Here is a 20,458-nt window from a genome sequence, read left to right as displayed (position 1 = left end):
CATGCATTTGTCCGTTTGCCGGTTCATCTACCCGCCCTTGCGTCGACTGACTCCACAAGCACTTACCGGGCGCCTCCTGTGTGCCAGGCCGCTAGCAGAGGAGTCGGAGAGGCACTAATGGAATCTCTCCTCCCACTTCACGCGCCCAGAGATCGCTTTTGAGTCCGCTCTCAGCCGTCCTTATTGACTTCCCAGTCTAGGTTAGATTTTTTACCACTTTCAGAGCACTTTCTGCTCTCCCTTTTGTAGTTCTTATCACGATTAAATCAGGTAGTTCCGTGCGATTTTTGTTTGACATCTGCTTTTCCTTACTATTTTTAAGTTCTGTAATGCAGGGACACTGTTTATAACTCTTTGCTCAGTGCCTGGCACAGTGCCTGCAAAAAGTAGACACTCAATAAATATTGTTAGAGAAATGTACGAAAACCACAGGCTGTCCTTAGAAGTGCTCTTGGTTTGGTGGGGGAAGGCAGATGTGAAAGGGCAGTTCAGCAGAACACATCCAAGAGTATGGACTCTGGAGTCAGACCATGTGGTTTCAAAACAGTCCAGACTACATCACTTACTAGCCATGTGACCTGAGACAAATTACATAACTTCTCTGTTTCTCTTCTGTAAAACTGTAGAGCATAGAGTGCTATGAAGGTGAAATGAAGACACTTAAAACAGGTAGACAGCACTTGACTATAATAAAAGCTCAATTAGTGTTTAAGTAAGCAGACAATGCAGATACATTATACTGCAGTAAGCAGGATTGTCCAAAAGTGCCGTGGAGGTTCTTGGGTTGAATGGACTAAGAGGTAACTGGAACCAGGATCTTATCTCCCAGAGGTGCTTCCAGCCCCCCAACTGGGTTCCCTAGACAACTCCATAAACAACTGACACTTAAATCCACACTTCTGGTCCAAAGCAGTCAACTTATGCCACACATTGGATTGGGTGTATACCACATATTGGATTGGGTGATGGTGATACAGTGGTGAGCAAAAATGTTGGTGTAGCTTACAATCTAATCATGGAGAAGATATATATTACCCCAATAGTCCTACTGAAGTATATATACTGACAAAATGAGAGAGGTGCTCTGAGGGAAAGTAATGCAATTCTCTTTCATTGTGTCTCTCATGACTCCTTGACTGGCCCAGGGTTCTCAAGCCTGCCTACACAACAGAATCACTTGCGGAATGTTTTACAGATCTAAAACCCCACCCACAAGTTTCTAGCTCAGGCTGGGATGAGGCCCAGGCATCTGCAAAGTGAGGTGACTGCAGTCAAAGAAAGCCTCACCTTGGCTAAAGGATTTTGTTTTGTTTGTCTTTTATAATTTTTATTTTATACTGGAGTATAGTTGATTAACGATGTTTTGTTAATTTCAGGTGTACAGCAAAGTGATTCAGTTATACATATACCTGTATCCTTTATTTTTTTTGGCTATCAGATTTTTTCACACACACACACACACACACACACACACACACACACACACACTGTATTTTATTTTTACAAGAGATAAATAAACAGACACCAAGCATTGTAAATGGATGACCACAACAAAATCAACAATGATTCCAATTACCAAACACGAAACACTCATACTATGTCATAATATTGACATTCAGTCCAGTAATCCTCCACTGTAACAGCTCCTTTACTTTGCAGTGAAAATTGATTTGTATATTTTTTGCTTCTGAGTCCTTGTGGAATGTTTTTTTTTAATATTCAAACAGAAAGTCACAAAAATTATAATCATCCTCATCAGTTCACTCGGTCCCATGTAATTAATTTTTTTTATCTTGATCTTTTGTTAGCACTTTTATGAATTCATCAATTTTCCATTAGAGTTCTGAAAATGCTTATTCATTCAGTTCAGCAATATAGTCAGTTACCAGAAACCTGTACTTGTCAGAGTCTTTTCCATGAATTCCTTGAACATGAAACCCTCTTATAGGAACATTTTTGCAAAAGCATCAGAGTACACCCAGAACTGTCTGTAAATGACAAAAGACTTAAGAATGACCACGGTTAAAGATTTGATGAAAGTTCATAATAATGCAATTGACAAGGAAATTTAGTTATTTCTGAGATATACATTTTAAAGTAATAACTAGAATTATGACATAAAATTATACTAGAACATATAAGATTTTCAGAATTTTCACGTAATGTCTGAAACAGTTATATTAACATATTTCCATACAAATAACCCAAAGAAAGTTTAGTATTAGTTGCTTTTTCTGTTTGTTTCTTTGTTTATACTGCAGTTTCTTATTAGTCATCAATTTTATACACATCAGTGTATACATGTCAATCCCAATCGCCCAATTCAGCACACCACCATCCCCACCCCACCGTGGTTTCCCCCCCTTGGTGTCCATATGTTTGTTCTCTACATCTGTGTCTCAACTTCTGCCCTGCAAACCGGTTCATCTGTACCATTTTTCTAGGTTCCACATACATGCGTTAATATACGATATTTGTTTTACTCTTTCTGACTTACTTCACTCTGTATGACAGTCTCTAGATCCATCCACGTCTCTACAAATGACTCAGTTTTGTTCCTTTTGATGGCTGAGTAATATTCCATTGTATATATGTACCACATCGTCTTTATCCATTCATCTGTCGATGGGCATTTAGGTTGATTCCATGACCTGGCTATTGTAAATAGTGCTGCAATGAACACTGGGGTGCATGTGTCTTTTTGAATTATGGTTTTCTCTGGGTATATGCCCAATAGTGGGATTGCTGGATCATATGGTAATTCTACGTTTAGTTTTTTAAGGAACTTCCATACTGTTCTCTATAGTGGCTATCTGTATCAATTTATATTCCCACCAACAGTGCAAGAGGGTTCCCTTTTCTCCACACCCTCTCCAGCATTTGTTGTTTGTAGATTTTCTGATGATGCCCATTCTAACTGGTGTGAGGTGATACCTCATTGTAGTTTTGATTTGCATTTCTCTAATGATTAGTGATGTTGAGCATCTTTTCATGTGTTTATTGGCAATCCATATATCTTCTTTGGAGAAATGTCTATTTAGGTCTTTTGCCCATTTTTGGATTGGGTTGTTTGTTTTTATTAATATTGAGCTGCTTGAGCTGTTTATATATTTTGGAGATTAGTCCTTTGTCAGTTGCTTCGTTTGCAAATATTTTCTCCCATTCTGAGGGTTGTCTTTTCATCTTGTTTATAGTTTCCTTTGCTGTGCAAAAGCTTTTAAGTTTCATTAGGTCCCATTTGTTCATTTTTGTTTTTATTTCCCTAGGAGGTGGGTCAAAAAGGATCTTGCTGTGATGTATGTCATAGAGTGTTCTGCCTATGTTTTCCTGTAAGAGTTTTATAGTGTCTGGCCTTACATTTAGGTCTTTAACCCATTTTGAGTTTCTTTTTGTATACAGTGTTAGAGAGTATTCTAATTTCATTCTTTTACATGTAGCTATCCAGTTTTCCCAGCACCACTTATTGAAGAGGCTGTCTTTTCTCCACTGTATATTCTTGCCTCCTTTATCAAAGATAAGGTGACCATATGTGCGTGGGTTTATCTCTGGGCTTTCTATCCTGTTCCATTGATCTATCTTTCTGTTTTTGTGCCAGTACCATACTGTCTTGATTACTGTAGCTTTGCAGTATAGTCTGAAGTCAGGGAGCCTGATTCGTCCAGCTCCGTTTTTCGTTCTCAAGATTGCTTTGACTATTCGGGGTCTTTTGTGTTTCCATACAAACTGTGAAATTTTTTGTTCAGGTTCTGTTAAAAAGGCCAGTGGTAGTTTGATAGGGATTGCGTTGAATCTGTAGATTGCTTTGGGTAGTAGAGTCATTTTCACAATGTTGATTCTTCCAATCCAAGAACATGGTATATCTCGCCATCTGTTGGTATCATCTTTAATTTCTTTCATCAGTGTCATAGTTTTCTGCATACAGGTCTTTTGTCTCCCTAGGTAGGTTTATTCCTAGGTATTTTATTCTTTTTGTGGCAATGGTAAATGGGAGTGTTTTCCATAATTTCTCTTTCAGATTTTTCATCATTAGTGTACAGGAATGCAAGAGATTTCTGTGCATTAATTTTGTATCCTGCAACTTTATCAGATTCATTGATTAGCTCTAGTAGTTTTCTGGTGGCATTTTTAGGATTCTTTATGTATAGTATCATGTCATCTTCAAACAGTGACAAGTTTTACTTCTTCTTTTCCCACTTCGATTCCTTTTATCTCTTTTTCTTCTCTGATTGCCATGGCTAGGACTTCCAAAACTATGTTGAATAGTAGTGGTGAGAATGGACATCCTTGTCTTTGTCCTGATCTTAGAGGAAATGGTTTCAGTTTTTCACCATTGAGAATGGTGTTTGCTGTGGGTTTTTCATATATGGCCTTTATTATGTTGAGGTAGGTTCCCTCTGTGCCCACTTTCTGGAGAATTTTTATCATAAATGGGTATTGAATTTTGTCAGAAGCTTTTTCTGCATCTATTGAGATGATCATATGGCTTTTATTCTTCAATTTGTTAATATGGTGTATCACATTGATTGATTTGCGTATATTGAAGAATCCTTGTATCCCTGGGATAAATCCCACTTGATCATGGTGTATGATCATTTTAATGTGTTGTTGGATTGTGTTTGCTAGTATTTCGTTGAGGATTTTTGCATCTATATTCATCAATGCTATTGGTTTGTAATTTTCTTTTTTTGTAGTATCTTTCTCTCGTTTTGGTATCAGGGTGATGGTGGCCTCATAGAATGAGTTTGGGAGTGTTCCTTCCTCTGCAATTTTTTGGAAGAGTTTGAGAAGAATGGGTGTTAACTCTTCTCTAAATGTTTGATAGAATTCACCTGTGAAGCCATCTGGTCCTGGACTTTTGTTTGTAGGAAGATTTTTAATCACAGTTTCAATTTCCTTACTTGTGATTGGTCTGTTCATATTTTCTATTTCTTCCTGCTTCAGTCTTGGAAGGTTATACCTTTCTAAGAATTTGTCCATTTCTTCCAGGTTGTCCATTTTATTGGCATAGAGTTGCTTGTAGTAGTCTCTTAGGATGCTTAGTATTTCTGCGGTGTCTATTGTAACTTCTCCTTTTTCATTTCTAATTTTATTGATTTGAGTCCTCTCCTCTTTTTCTTGATGAGTCTGGCTAATGGTTTGTCAATTTTGTTTATCTTCTCAAAGAACCAGATTTTAGTTTTATTGATCTTTGCTATTGTTTTCTTTGTTTCTATTTCATTTGTTTCTGCTGTGATTTTTATGATTTTTTTCCTTCTGCTAACTTTGGGTTTTGTTTGTTCTTCTTTCTCTACTTCCTTTATGTGTAAGGTTAGATTGTTTACTTGAGATTTTTCTTGTTTCTTTAGGTAGGCTTGTATAGCTATAAACTTCCCTCTTAGAACTGCTTTTGCTGCATTCCATAGGTTTTGGATCATCGTGTTTTCATTGTCATTTGTCTGTAGGTATTTTTTGATTTCCTCTTTGATTTCTTTAGTGATCTCTTGGTTATTTAGTAATGTATTGTTTAACCTCCATGTGTTTGTGCTTTTTATGTTTTTTTCCCTGTAATTCATTTCTAATCTCATAGCATTGTGGTCAAAAAAGATGCTTGATATGATTTCAATTTTCTTAGATTTACTGAGGCTTGATTTGTGACCCAAGTTGTGATCTATCCTGGAGAATGTTCCATGTGCACTTGAGAAGAAAGTGTAATCTGCTGTTTTTGGATAGAATGTCCTATAAATATCAATTGAATCTACCTGGTCTATTGTGTCATTTAAAGCTTCTGTTTCCTTATTTATTTTCATTTTGGATGATCTGTCCATTGGTGTAAGTGAGGTGTTAAAGTCCCCCACTATTATTGTGTTACTGTCGATTTCCTCTTTTATAGCTGTTAGCAGTTGCCTTATGTATTGAAGTGCTCTTATGTTGGGTGCATATATATTTTTAATTGTTATATTTTCTTCTTGGATTGATCACCTGATCATTATGTAGTGTCCTTCCTTGTCTCTTGTAACATTCTGTATTTTAAAGTCTATTTTATCTGATATGAGTATAGCTACTCCAGCTTTCTTTTGATTTCCATTTGCATGGAATATCTTTTTCCATCCCCTCACTTTCAGTCTGTATGTGTCCCTAGGTCTGAAGTGGGTCTCTTGTAAACAGCATATATATGGGTCTTGTTTTTGTATCCATTCTGCGAGCTCGTGTCTTTTGGTTGGAGCATTTAATCCATTCACGTTTAAGGTAATTATCGATATGTATGTTCCTATGACCATTTTCTTAATTGTTTTGGGTTTGTTTTTGTAGGTCCTTTTCTTCTCTTGTGTTCCCCACTTAGAGAAGTTACTTTAGCATTTGTTGTAGAGCTACTTTGGTGGTGCTGAATTCTCTTAGCTTTTGCTTGTCTGTTAAGCTTTTGATTTCTCCATCGAATCTGAATGAGATCCTTGCCAGGTAGAGTAATCTTGGTTGTAGGTGCTTCCCTTTCATCACTTTATATCATTCCACTCCCTTATGGCTTGTAGAGTTTCTGCTGAGAAATCAGCTGTTAACCTTATGGGAGTTCCCTTGTATGTTATTTGTCGTTTTTCCCTTGCTGCTTTCAATAATTTTTCTTTGTGTTTCATTTTTGCCAATTTGATTACTATGTGTCTTGGCATGTTTCTCCTTGGGTTTATCCTGTATGGGACTCACTGCACTTTCTGGACTTGGGTGGCTATTTCCTTTCCCATGTTAGGGAGGTTTCGACTATAATCTCTTTAAATATTTCTTGTGTCCTTTCTAGCTCTCTTCTCCTTCTGGCACCCTAATAATGTGAATGTTGGTGCATTTAATATTGTCCCAGAAGAGTCTTAGGCTGTCTTCATTTCTTTTCTTTCGTCTGTTCCGCAGCAGTGAATTACACCATTCTCTCTTCCAGGTTACTTATCTGTTCTTCTGCCTCAGTTATTCTGCTATTGATTCCTTCTAGTGTAGTTTTCATTTCAGTTATTGTATTGTTCATCTCTGTTTGTTCTTTAATTCTTCTAGGTCTTTGTTAAATATTTCTTGCATCTTCTCGATCTTTGCCTGCATTATTTTTCCGAGGTCCTAGATCATCTTCACTATCATTATTCTGAATTCTTTTTCTGGTAGGTTGCCTATCTCCACTTCATTTAGTTGTTTTTCTGGGGTTTTATCTTGTTCCTTCATCTGGTATATAGCCCTCTGCCTTTTCATCTTGTCTATCTTTCTGTGAATGTGGTTTTTGTTCCACAGGCTGCAGGATTGTAGTTCTTCTTGCTTCTGCTGTCTGCCCTCTGGTGGATGAGCTATCTAAGAGGCTTGATGGGAGGGACTTGTGGTGGGTAGAGCTGACTGTTGCTCTGGTAGGCAGAGCTCAGTAAAACTTTAATCCACTTGACTGTTGATGGGTGGGGCTGGGTTCCCTCCCTGTTGGTTGTTTGGCCTGAGGCAACCCAAAACTGGAGCGTAAGTGGGCTCTTTGGTGGGGCTAATGACAGACTCTGGGAGGGCTGACACCAAGTTGTCCTTCCCAGAACTTCTGCTGCCAGTGTCCTTGTCCCCACGGTGAAACAGAGCCACCCCCCGCCTCTGCAGGAGACCTTCCAACACTAGCAGGTAGGTCTGGGTCACTCTCCCCCGGGGTCACTGCTCCTTCCCCTGGGTCCCGATGTGCACACTACTTTATGTGTACCCTCCAAGAGTGGAGTCTCTGTTTCCCCCAGTCCTGTCGAAGTCCTGCAATCAATTCTCACTAGTGTTCAAAGTCTGATTCTCTAGGAATTCCTGCTCCCGTTGCCGGACCCCCAGTTGGGAAGCCTGACGTGCGACTCAGAACCTTAACTCTAGTGGGTGGACTTCTGTGGTATAAGTGTTTGCCAGTCTGTGAGTCACCCACCCACCAGTTATGGGATTTGATTTTACTGTGATTGCACCCCTCCTACCGTCTCACTGTGGCTTCTCCGTTGTCTTTGGATGTGGGGTATCTTTTTTGGTGAGTTCCAGTGTCTTCCTGTCGATGATTGTCCAGCAGCTAGTTGTGATTCTGGTGTTCTCACAAGAGGGAGTGAGAGCACGTCCTTCTACTCCACCGTCTTGGTTCCTCCTCCCCTGTATCTATTCTTTTTCAAATGCTTTTCCCATTAGGTTATTATAGAATATGGAGCAGAGTTCCCTGTGCTATTCAGTAGGTCCTTGTTGGTTATCTATTGTTTTTGTTTTTGTTTTTGCTTTTGCTTTTTTAAAACTAGTCAGAGGAACAGGATGAGATTTGCAATTTGAAGAAGTCACTGTGGTTACACTATAAATAGACTGTGGGTTATTGTACAGTGTAACAGGAAGGATAGTTGCTGGAATGAAGAAGGTGGTGGCAGAGATGGGAAAGAGCAGATTCTGGAAATAGGATATAAAATCAATAGGACTTAATTTGCATTAAATACAGGAAGGAGGTATTAGGAATGCTTCCAGGTTTCTGGCAGTGCAGCCGTATTGTTGTTCCTACTTCCGAGAGGGGAATCACTGGGAGAGGAGCAGGTTGGGGTGGGAGGAATCATCAGTTGATCATGGATGTGCTGAGTTTGAGGTCCTTTTGAGAAATTCAAAAAGAGTTATGATGAGGCTTCCATGATGGCACAGTGGTTAAGAATCCGCCTGCCAATGCAGGGGACACGGGTTCAAGCCCTGGTCCAGGAAGATCCCACATGCCACAGAGCAACTAAGCCCATGTGCCACGACTACTGAGCCTGAGCTCTAGAACCTGTGAGCCAGAACTGCTGAAGCCCGCACGCCTAGAGCCCATGCTTCGCAACAAGAGAAGCCACTGCAATGAGTAGCTCGTGCACCGCAACGAAGAGTAGCCCCCACTTGCTGCAACTAGAGAAAGCCCGCGCGCAGCAAGAGACCCAACGCAGCCAATAAATAAATAAATAAATAAATTTTAACAAAAAGAAAAAGAGTTGTGATGGATGTGAGTCACAATGGATAAATAGGGCTGGAGCTCAGATGAGAGGTCCAGACTAGAGATCGATGGTAACCGAGGGTAAGGATGAGATTGCCTGGGAGAGCATGAGAACAGTGGTGGACTAAGGGCTAACCTGTGGACCTCTGATGTAAAGGAGGATGGACTTGCGAAGGAGATGGAGAAGGAACACCGATAATTCCTCAGCCCCCCAATGGAGGACAAGTTGCTGAGGCATAGTATTTATACTGATGCATAGATCTGACAATGCATCATCATGGGATTTCTTAAATGTCAATTGTTGTAATAAGAACTAAAGAAATGTATTTAGTATTTTCCAAATACTACAAAATTAAGCAGAAAAATGTCCCCAAGTTTCTCTGTGTTTAGGTTCCTCCTCTCATTATTCCTTAACTCTGCCAAGGCTCTGGCCCAGGGTTTTTACCCTGGCCGCACATCGGAAGCATTTGTGGCACTTATTGAAGCCCCACCCATGGAGATTCTGATTCAACAAGTCTGAGGGCCATGCATGGCTGTTTCTGAGCCATAGCCATGAGCCTGGCCTTTCTGAATCACCTGCAGTTTCCTCAGTGGGCCACATGCTCCTTGCCTGAATGACCTCCCTCTACAGCTCCACCCAGCTCACTCATACCAGACTCTGCTGAGATGGTTCCCCCAGGCAGTCAGTTCTTCCTGGTCTTAGTCATCTTACCGGGCTACCTTGTCTGCTTCCCTCCATCCTTGGATGTATTGCACTGTGTTTGCCTGTTTCCCTGTCACTTTCCCTTATTAAACTAGGAGTCCTTGAAGACAGACCTCTGAATCCTGAGAGTCCTGTTCAGTACACTGCCTAGCACATAGCTCAAATATTGTTGAGATAGTGGATGAAGGAATCCATTCCTCTTTCCTTTGTGCTGTCTCAGAACCTTGTGACTTAAAGTCAGGAAAAATTCTTCCGGGCTTCCCTGGTGGCACAGTGGTTAAGAATCCGCCTGCCAATGCAGTGGTCACAGGTTCGAGCCCTGGTCTGGGAAGTTCCCACATGCAGGTGGAGCAATTAAGCCCATGTGCCACAACTACTGAAGCCTGCACACCTAGAGCCCATGCTCTGCAATGAGAGAAGCCACTGCAATGAGAAACCTGCGCACCACAACGAAGAGTAGCCCCTGCTCTCCGCAACTAGAGAAAGCCCGTGCACAGCAACGAAGACCCAACACAGCCAAAAATAAATAAAGTAAATAAATTAAAATTAATAAATAAAGAACTAAACATTTTAAAAAAACAGAAAAATTCTTCCTTTTTTTGTACATTCACCCTGGCCATTCTCCATTACCTTTTCCTAACATTTTCACCCTTATTTTTTTATTTTTATTTTTTTTAGAAAGCAGATTTTTTTTTTTTTTTTTTTTGTGGTACGCGGGCCTCTCACTGTTGTGGCCTCTCCCGCTGCGGAGCACAGGCTCCGGATGCGCAGGCTCAGCAGCCATGGCTCACCGGCCTAGCCCCTCCGCGGCATGTGGGATCTTCCCGGACTGGGGCACGAACGCATGTCCCCTGCATCGGCAGGCGGCCTCTCAACCACTGCGCCACCAGGGAAGCCCTAGAAAGCAGATTTTTAAAATTTTTATATATTTATTTATTTATTTTTGGCTGCGTTGGGTCTTCGTTGCTGTGCGTGGGCTTTTTCTAGTTGTGGCGAGTGGGGGCTACTCTTCGTTACAGTGCGCGGGCTTCTCATTGCAGTGGCTTCTCTTGTTGCAGAGCACGGGCTCTAGGCGCACAGGCTTCAGTAGTTGTGGCACATGGGCTCTAGGGTGCAGGCTCAGTAGTTGTGGCACACGGGCTTAGTTGCTCCGCGGCATGTGAGATCTTCCTGGACCTTGAACCTGTCTCCTGTATTGGCAGGTGGATTCTTAACCACTGTGCCACCAGGGAAGTCCTTCACCCTCATTCTTTTTTTTTTCTTTTTTTTTTTTTTTTTTTTTGCGGTATGCGGGCCTCTCACTGTTGTGGCCTCTCCCGTTGCGGAGCACAGGCTCCGGACGCGCAGGCTCAGTGGCCATGGCTCACGGGCCCAGCCGCTCCGCGGCATGTGGGATCTTCCCAGACCGGGGCACGAACCTGTGTCCCCTGCATCGGCAGGCGGACTCTCAACCACTGCGCCACCAGGGAAGCCCCACCCTCATTCTTAATTTATAGTAGCAACCAAGATTGTCCTGGGCATTAACCCATTCTGTAATTTAAAAAAACAAGTGCTTTAGAGTTGGGCTACTCTAGGTTCATGTCTTGACTTTGCCATATACCAGTTTGGGGCCTTGGGCAAATTACTTAACTTTCAAGAACCTCAGTTTCCTCATCTGTAAAGTGGAGCTGATAATACATACCTATTAGTGTTATTTACAAGTGTCAAAAAATTGTATTTGTAAAGTGCCTGGCCCATAGTAGGTTTATTAAGTGCAAATTCCCTTCTTTGGGGAGACCCTATGGCTTAATAGAAAGAGCTAATAAGTCCTCTGGTTGCAGAGAGCCATTCTGCTGCTTACTGGCTGTGTGTCTTTGGTCCCCTTGTGATTCTCAGTAGCCTCATTTGGAAAATGGGCATAATTATGATTATCCTTATAGAATTATTAGGGAAATTATATTAAATTTATGTCAAGTATCTAGCTAGTGCTTGGCATCTAGTAGGTGCTCAGTAAAATGGTGGTTATTATTCTGAGAGCTGATAATATACTATAGTATTTTTCCTGATTTCCATGATTTATAAGCATTAGTTATTATCCCTAATGTTGTCTCTAACATTGTTACCAAAAGTTGAATTTATTTCGGTGGTACTTTAACTTTTCCGTTTTACATCCTGAGAAAAATCCTGAATCATCTATAAATGTATTATTTACACGGAAGCTCCCTTTTAGTCAGTTTTCTTTACAGTGCTACACTTGGTGGCAACTGGTTTTCAAACACCTGAATTTATATTCTAAACACATTTTTTTCCCTGTGTGATATTAGCATTGTCCACCTCAGGAGCTCTTTGGAGAACTGGAATTCAGAAAGAATCTCTCAGACACTAGACGTCCATCCCCTCCCCGCTTCAACTAGGCAGCCTCTTCAGACTATCTCTGCCCAGAATGGCAGGAAAGTCGGCAGCCTTGGTCTACCATGCTCCAAAAGAGCAGGAAGGACTCATAATTGTGAAGGTCGAAGAAGAAAATTATGTTTGGGGGCAGGACTTTGGCCTTCAGGGCAATGCCTATAGTCAGGAGGCCTTCCGCCAGCGGTTCAGGCAGTTCGGTTACTCTGACTCCGCGGGGCCCCGGGAGGCTCTGAACCGGCTCCGTGAGCTGTGCTGTCAGTGGCTGAGGCCAGAGGTGCATAGCAAGGAGCAGATCCTGGAGCTGCTGGTGCTGGAGCAGTTCCTGAGCATCCTGCCAGAGGAGCTGCAGACCTGGCTTCGAGAGAACCAACCAGGGAGTGGAGAGGAAGCCGTGGTGATGCTGGAGGAGCTGGAGAAAGAGCTTGACGAACCAAGGCAACAGGTAAGTAGGTGTTTTATTTGCTTGTTTTACCGACTGTAAGTTAATGAGGAAGCCATTCTGAGCGGCCTTGACTGGGCTTCCCGAGAATTATAAAATTTTTGTCCTTTGGGTTATTATTTGTGCACTGGGATCAAGTCACTAGAGCTTTTCGTCTTGTTGTTTTCTATCTAATCATCTGAATGAGTTTCTGATTCTGGCTGCCCTGCCCTGTTAATCTAGGGGTTTTCCTCTTGTATGTCCTCAGGATCATAGTGTTGGTACTTGATTACTCCTAGGACACAGCTCATGGCCAAGGAATGATCTGGAAGGAAATGACATCTGTGGAAGCACTGAAGTCGCTGAGTATCCAGCTCGAGCCCTTGGAGAACCAGGGCAAGAATGAGATTCAGGAGCCCCAGGGTTACTGTGAGAGAGGTGAGGCGCCACAGTCCATTGGGGGTTGAGGGCGGAGGTGAGGGCTTAAATCCGTGGCATGGGTCATTTTCTTAATAACTGCCTCTTATGACTGTCATTAAGTGCTGCGAAAAAGCCCCCTTGCCTAGAAATATTCTTCCATTGGCTCTGCCTAGAACCTGAAATTCCAATATAATTTCTAATTTGGGGTTAAGAATTAAGGTCTCTAATAAAATTCTCTAATAACCTCCATAATATTCAAAGAGCAGTATTCTGGTTTTTTAATATTATGGTCCTACTGACAAGGCAGTCCCTAAGATGGAGATGCATAATGTATCAATAAGAGAAACCACATAGTAACTTGAAAAGGGAAAATTTAATGTTAAGAATTATTAATTATGACAGAGGATTACTTACTAATTAGTTTTTAAAACCCCCATAAAGTATGCAGAAATAACACATACAGGGAGTCTCTAGGGTTGAGGCAGAGCGCCCAAGAAAGGAACAAATCTGCAAGAGGGTGCTGCATCTTCCCCCTCCCTTGGCAGAACTGAGATCCAGATCTTGTTGGAGAGGACACAGCTATGGCCCACTGGATGGAGATGTTCCCTGAGTGCTTGCTGGCAGATTTGCTGGGAAACTGCTCTTTGGGGTATGAAGGAAAGCCATTCATGGGTGGGGGGAAAGTGTGTGTTCTAGGGGGCAGAACTCACTGAGAAGCTACCCTCTGGGGTGCCAGGAGCGCCCCCCCCCCCACCATGGGGAGGTGCCATGACACAGAACTTGCTGCAAAGCCACCCTCAGGGATGGTGCCCCTGAAACTGATTGGCACTGCTGGGTCCCCCACACATTGCAGGGAAAAAGAGAGCACACCAGCACCAGGAAGAAAAGCCCCTTCCTCCTCCAGGGTCTGTTCAGCCCCTACTGTTAAAGTTCACATCGTTGTCAGCTGGCCAGGGAGAAGTGTAGCACAGGCAGGGCACTGAAGGGTGGATTTGAAGCTGACCAAAAGGGCTTTGATTATGTTATTGGCAAAATCATCCCTATGGGCAGCATGTACATCAGGCCTATTAACTTGTTCTCATTAACAAGTTTGTTACAGCCAACTACCCTTCTGATTTCATCTTTACCAAGCAATCTTATTAAATTCCTATGAAGCTTAGCTATAATAAAAACGTACATTAGTCTAATCTGGTCTGTGTGACAGTTAAATTACTCATTAATTTTTGTTATGGTTTTATTGCTCAGTTTCATGAGCTTGGCTAATGAGAGTTAACCCCAAGAGGTAAATCTATGCATTGTATGATGATAAAGTTAGGTTTATGAGGCCACAAGGTCAAGGGCTAGATCTTGGACCTTGGCATTCACCAAAGGTATCCATGCATCTGTACACTGAGACCTCCTAGGAAACTCCCTCCCAGCCCCGCCCCCCCCACATCATTAGCCAAGTAAGCCCACTTAAATAGTTTCCGCGTCAAGCAAAAACTACATTCAAGTGGATTTAAAAAAATCATCTCCTCAAGTCCCCTGCCTTAAAGTAGGTAAACATCTAAATCAGTTAGGGTCGATTACTTCTATTTCCTTCTTTTAAGGTCTTGAGGAACAGAGACTGTGCTGTAATTTTTTAAGTCGTTCTTGAGCTTTTCATACTGATATTTGTTGTGGCCTGAATTATGTCCCCCCAATTTCTATGTTGAAGCCCAGCCCCACCCAGTACCCCAAAATGTGACTGTATTTGAGATAGGGCTTTTAAAGAAGTAAATAAGTTAACATGCGATTGTTAGGTTGAGCCCTAATCCAATATGACGGTGTCCTTGTGAGAAGCGGAGATTGGACCATAACACAAATCGAGGGACAACCGTATAAGGACACAGTGGGAAGGAGCCACTGCAAGCCAAGGAGAGATAGACCTCAAATGACACCAAACCTGCCAACACCTTGATCTTGGACTTCCAGCCTCCAGAATTGTGAGAAAATAAATTTCTGTTGTTTAAGCCATCCAGTGTATGGTATTTTGTTACAGCAGGCAGACTGGCAAACTAAAACGGTATTAAACTTCTTCTCTGTGTCCATATGAACTACTTCCAGTTTTAATTTAATTCCATTTTATTTTATTTGTTTAGCAGAATCCTCATAAAACACACCTGTTCTTGAAGGTAATGAGTACACTGCCCTTTGACTTTCTTTTAACTAAGCATCTCACTGCCTCTGATTCCATCTGTGTTCCATCTCTCCGGTCATCACAGCTCATTCCTCTGGATGTGCTTCAGTTTCTCCACATTCATTTGAAGTACAGGGATAAAAAAATAAAGTACTCTAATGAAGATCTGGTCAATTTACAAGGTAGATTCACACACAGCCCCAACTCTTATTTGTTGCACTCTATATATTTTTATTTGTTTGCCCCTTCACAGTGGTATTATGTTGTTGACTCAATCAACTTATGGCCACAGTGATTCCATCTTCCAGCCTTCCTTGGCCTTAGCAAAATGTCCTCATCCTCCGTTTATGCCTGATTCCTAAGTATATGGTCTTGAATGGCCTTGACTGGGTTTCTGATAAATCTCATTATGCTGATCTTTTTTTAGTCTTGAGGGTCTTAGCTCCACCTCTGAAGAATTAATGTGGATCATTTCACATCTTTTACCTAGGTCAATAAGGATTAAATCATTGGAGGAATCCACCTTGATAGGATTGTAAGAGTTGCCATGTCATTTTTATAACCTTACACTCTTGGTTATATAATATAATATATAATTTTCCTTAGCTTCTTCACTAGCCTAGCAGTATGTTTTGCTAGAAGAAGAGCCTGAGATGGAGATTTGAGTGCATGTGGTTTACTGAGGGCATGCTCCTCAGGAGAACTCTGTGATGGAGTGAGAGAGGTAGGGTTAGGAAGGGAAAAGATCAAGCAATGATATGGTCTCGGGTAAAACCTAGCCTTGGCTTAATCCATGAGGTGGGGCTTTGGGAGGACCCCCTGGAGCATAATTGTACTGCTGAGTTGTTCCTTCTTGAGGCGGGGTTGGGGGGCAGTGAGGGTGGAAGTAATTTCCTAGGCCAGGTGGCTTTCATCAGCCAGGGCAACGCTCCAGAGAAGAGGGAAGCTGTGGGTCGTTAGGAGCCAACACTCACAGCAGCTGGGGGAAGGAGGCACTGTGTTGGTGAAGGGGATCTGAGTGGGTAGTGGAGCATCATCTATATAGTATTAAGGCTGAATCATATTTGTCCATGTGCAATTAAAGGCCAAGTCCGAGTTAAGATGATTTTAGACCATACAGGTCACTGAAAAGGTAGGGAAGTAGTGGGATGGGGTGAGGGGATGTTATATAGAAGAGCTCTTCTACAGAGGAACCTGTGGCTTATTTCTCTTCCAAAGAGCTTCCTATAATCTGTACTCTGCCCTCCAGCATCTGGACTTTGGGCTTGATTGTAAATTATCATTCACTCTTGGAAGATATCAATTAGATTATTTGGATTATTCTTGTACCAATATTTCTAAATATTCAAGTAATCATCTCATATTCTACTTTTAATCTCTGTCGTTTCCAGGAATTACTCTAGTTAACTGTTTATCCTAATTTTTAAAAATGTAATATACATATATAGTTGAAAGAATAAGAGTCTTGGTATTTTCCTGATCGATACATCTAAGGTCAAGATTTTTCCCTGGTCTCATAATTTGTCCTCATGTGATTATAGAATTTGAAGAAGTATTTTAAATCCTATAAATTACATTGCTTTTCTAATTTTCACAGCCCTAAATTTGTCCCTACACAATTTTATTGCCACTTTATACCCTTTATAATGTATACTCTTTATAATTTGACCTATTTACTACTTTCACAAGATTTCTCATTAGGTTGTCAGGTCTCTGACTTTAACCAAGTTGGTGCTTATTATTCTTCTGCCTTTTTTATATATTATGATTTTATTCATAAATTTTCCCTTTTTGAACGAGCATAGCCTTGAGTAATTTAAATTTCTATTTAAGATCCAAGAACAGTGTGAATTTTAGTGTTCTGTCCTGATCTAAGAGGCAGTGTTGTCCATCTGTGATTTCTGGTAAGGAGTGAGGAAAAGGGAAGCTGGATAGCCCCGTGCTTTGGTCAGGTAATCATTGTGAGCCTTTATTGTTGTGTTTGAAGTGTGATGAACTCCAAGAATATCAAAAAGAAGTAATTGTTTTTATAGAAAAACATGACTTTTCTGAAGCTAAATAAAAATGGTTTTTAAATTAATTTTTTTTTCTTAGTGCAACTACAGCCCTGCTTCCTTCCAGTAGGGAAAGCAGATGACATGGGGGAAAGTGCAAGCCTTGATGTTAAGCATCTTTGTTAGAATCCTGACTCTACCAGTTATTAATTCTGTTCCCTTACCTCAGTGATATAGCCTCTCTGAGCCTTCGTTTCCTGATCTGTAAAATGCATATAAGTTTAGAGGGCTTTGGGGGGGACGAAAGTAACTTAACAGTTCTTCAGATTTTCTCCACTCAAAATAATTGAAGTTACCTCAGCCATCATCCAGTAGTCTCCTATTCTGAGTTACTAGAAATCTAGAAATGAGAGGGGCGTGTCATGTGAGAGCGGAAGGTTTGGCACCAGGCAGTCACATCTGCCTCTTGTTTCCATCCACCATCTTTGACCATTTATACATAAAAAAGTGAACATAGAAGACTCCCACCTGACCCCAGAATGAGTCAGGAACTCACAATATTACTTTTCTTATGCTCTGCATGTCTTATTCTATTTGCTTATAATCATTTGATCAACTTAGAACCTGCCAGAATCTGCAATTTACCTTTGTACCACCTACCTCTGTCCAATTCTAACCTCTAAAGCATTTCCTAATTGTATCTCCTGCTCTCCTATTTTTGTAGAAGCACTGCTGATTCAAGACTCTTAGACATCTGTCTTTATTCTAATTACTCTTTATCTCCTCTTTTCCTTTCCTTCACTACCTAAAAGCACATCTTCTCCTCTAACCCAAGATTGTCTCCCAGCTTCCTGGTCTCTCACTGCTACTCCTGTTTATCACTATCTCCTTTAACTAATTTCTTGCCCTGTTCACCATCCCTCCTTTCCAATGCTGACTCTCATTCTAGTCTATATTACTCTCTGAGGGTGCCAACTCTCCCTACCACAGGCCACTTTTCTAAATTCTAGGTTGGGAAGCTAGTTTTTAAGAGTTTTCCTTCTAATAGGTAAATACCTATTTCATTTGGTTTATTTTCTGTTTCTGCTACAGTAAGTTCTTTTCTTCCAACATGGGGAGCAAATGACACTTGCATTTTCTGTTCACATTTTTAGATGGCAAGCTGGTGGCTGACAAATTGTTGACAGCAAAGCAAGAAATGATTGAATGTGTGGCATCAGCAGCCATGATATCCTCAAGACGACTCCCTGGGGAAACTCCTTCAGGACAGGTAGTTGAAGAAGCTTTGGGAGGTCTGGACAATTTTGAGAAGCCAAAAGGAAGTGCTTCAGGGGACAAAATGAGTCAGCTCCCTTCCCAGGAAAGACATTTTAGCCTGACAAGCTTCAACAAGGAAATCTCCACAGAAGAGAGTGTCCTGGAATGTAATGAAGGTGAAGGAAGTCTCAGTCTGAACTCAAATGTTATAACACAACCGAGAATTCACGCTGGGGGAAAGCTCTATGAGTGCTTCGACTGTGGGAAAGCCTTTTGCCAGAGCTCAAAGCTGATTAGACATCAGAGAACTCATACTGGAGAGAGACCTTATGCATGTAAAGAATGTGGCAAAGCCTTTAGTCTGAGCTCAGACCTTGTTAGACATCAGAGAATTCATAGTGGTGAAAAACCCTACGAATGTTGTGAGTGTAGAAAAGCTTTCAGGGGCAGCTCAGAGCTCATCCGGCATCGGAGAATTCACACGGGAGAGAAACCTTATGAATGTGGTGAATGTGGGAGAGCTTTCAGCCGGAGCTCAGCCCTTATTCAGCATAAGAAAATTCACACTGGAGACAAAGGCTATGAATGTATTGAATGTGGTAAGGCTTTTGGTAGAAGCTCTATCCTTACTGAACATCAAAGAATTCACACTGGAGAGAAACCTTATGAATGTAATGAATGTGGAAAATCCTTCAATCAGAGCTCAGCCCTCACCCAGCACCAGAGAATCCACACTGGAGAAAAGCCTTATGAATGTAGTGAATGTAAGAAAACATTTAGGCATAGATCAGGCCTTATGCAGCATCAGAGAACTCACACCAGAGTTTAACTCTTTGGGTAAGAGTTGTACAACTATGAAATACTAGGAATTCACTTTGGGGGTGAATAATGGGATATGTATATATGATATATATGTGATATAATGGGATATATGATATATATATATGCATGTGTGGCAGGAGAGTACCTAGCCTGGTCCATGAGTCACTAGAGGCTTCCTGGATATGATGAAATCTCAGTTGAGGCATAAAAGGTGGGTAGAAGTTAGCCAGACCGAGGCAAGAAGGAAGAGAAGAATGTTACTGGCAGAGGTTATAGCACATGCAATGGCATGAACAGAGGATCTGGAGACATCCCTTCCTCTGAACTCTTCTCTCTGGCAGGAATTTTTTCTTGGGGGCCCCTGGTTCAGAAGCCAGGACAGGTGTTTGTTCCTCTCTTCCTATTTAGTCACTGAGTTGGGTGGCCTATCCCAGTTCTCTTGGAGTACTTAGGAGAATTAGAGTGATGGAAGACTTTGCTGCGTTGTATGGAAAAAGGCATGTTTGTACACCAAGGAAAGAATACATGTTGGAGGCTAGAGGGACAGTGGGGACTGAAGTGCTTGTGTCCCATGACCCTGGGGCCCAGGAAATGGCAAGCTGACAGGAACACGGGAATGGGAGGTCTGCCTTCCTCATTCCCTGTTCCCTCCTCTCATCACCAGACTCACAGATGCTAAGCTACGTGAGGGCAATGAATATTTATTGAATATTCCTCAAAACTCTACTTCTCCAATTTTTATTTTGGCAGTTTTAATTAACTCACAATTGCTGAGGGCAGTTAATACCTAAGAGGAAGTTTGAGTCCTCTTCTAAGATGTCCTGATTTCCCTTCCTGATACTGTCACTTCTGAAGAAGATGTGATAATCAAAGCTGTTGTGGGTAATAGGAGAGGTGAAATTAGGGAGACAGCTTTTGTGTCCAGAGGTTGTAGGATTATTAGTGAGGCCAGTCAGAAGTCTTAAAAGATCCTTCAAATGGATAGAGAGTTGCCTTTTCCTATGGGTGACAATCAAATGATTTCATGTTTTTAATACCACTTAATGTTTTTTTTACTGATTGTGAATTAATTGTAAATGTTGATAGTACAGAAAATGAGAAAGTATAAATCACCCACGATCCCACCATCCATAGAAACTTTGTTAACATTTTGGAGTACTTCTAGTAGATTTTTTTTTACCCCCCAACCCTAATATATGTGTACTTTTTTTGGTGAAAATCTTGTTTGGTAAATCATTTTTAGTAACTGATTTTAACACTTATACTTTTGATTATATACTTCAACTGTTTATTAAAAAATTTTTTTTGAAGTATAGTTGACCTACAATGTGGTGTTAATTTCTTCTGTACAGCAAAG

At 41.3% G+C, this 20,458-nt stretch overlaps 1 protein-coding gene across 1 annotated transcript in view; it reads left to right on the top strand.

Annotated features, from left to right (window-relative positions):
* The window catches only part of LOC101333241 (zinc finger and SCAN domain-containing protein 30), a 21,130-nt gene extending 672 nt beyond the window's left edge, over nucleotides 1–20,458 (top strand). The window contains exons 2-5 of the mRNA XM_004329001.4: nucleotides 7,521–7,602; nucleotides 11,948–12,474; nucleotides 12,750–12,888; nucleotides 18,177–20,458. Of these exons, the coding sequence (XP_004329049.2) occupies nucleotides 12,067–12,474; nucleotides 12,750–12,888; nucleotides 18,177–19,108 (1,479 nt within the window). The 5' untranslated portion in view covers nucleotides 7,521–7,602; nucleotides 11,948–12,066 and the 3' untranslated portion in view covers nucleotides 19,109–20,458. The remainder of the gene's footprint in view (nucleotides 1–7,520; nucleotides 7,603–11,947; nucleotides 12,475–12,749; nucleotides 12,889–18,176) is intronic.

Source organism: Tursiops truncatus, chromosome 13 (assembly GCF_011762595.2).
Source record: "Tursiops truncatus isolate mTurTru1 chromosome 13, mTurTru1.mat.Y, whole genome shotgun sequence".
Lineage (NCBI taxonomy): Eukaryota > Metazoa > Chordata > Mammalia > Artiodactyla > Delphinidae > Tursiops > Tursiops truncatus.
Note: the sequence above shows the minus strand (reverse complement) of the source record. Positions and strands in the feature narration are given on the sequence as shown.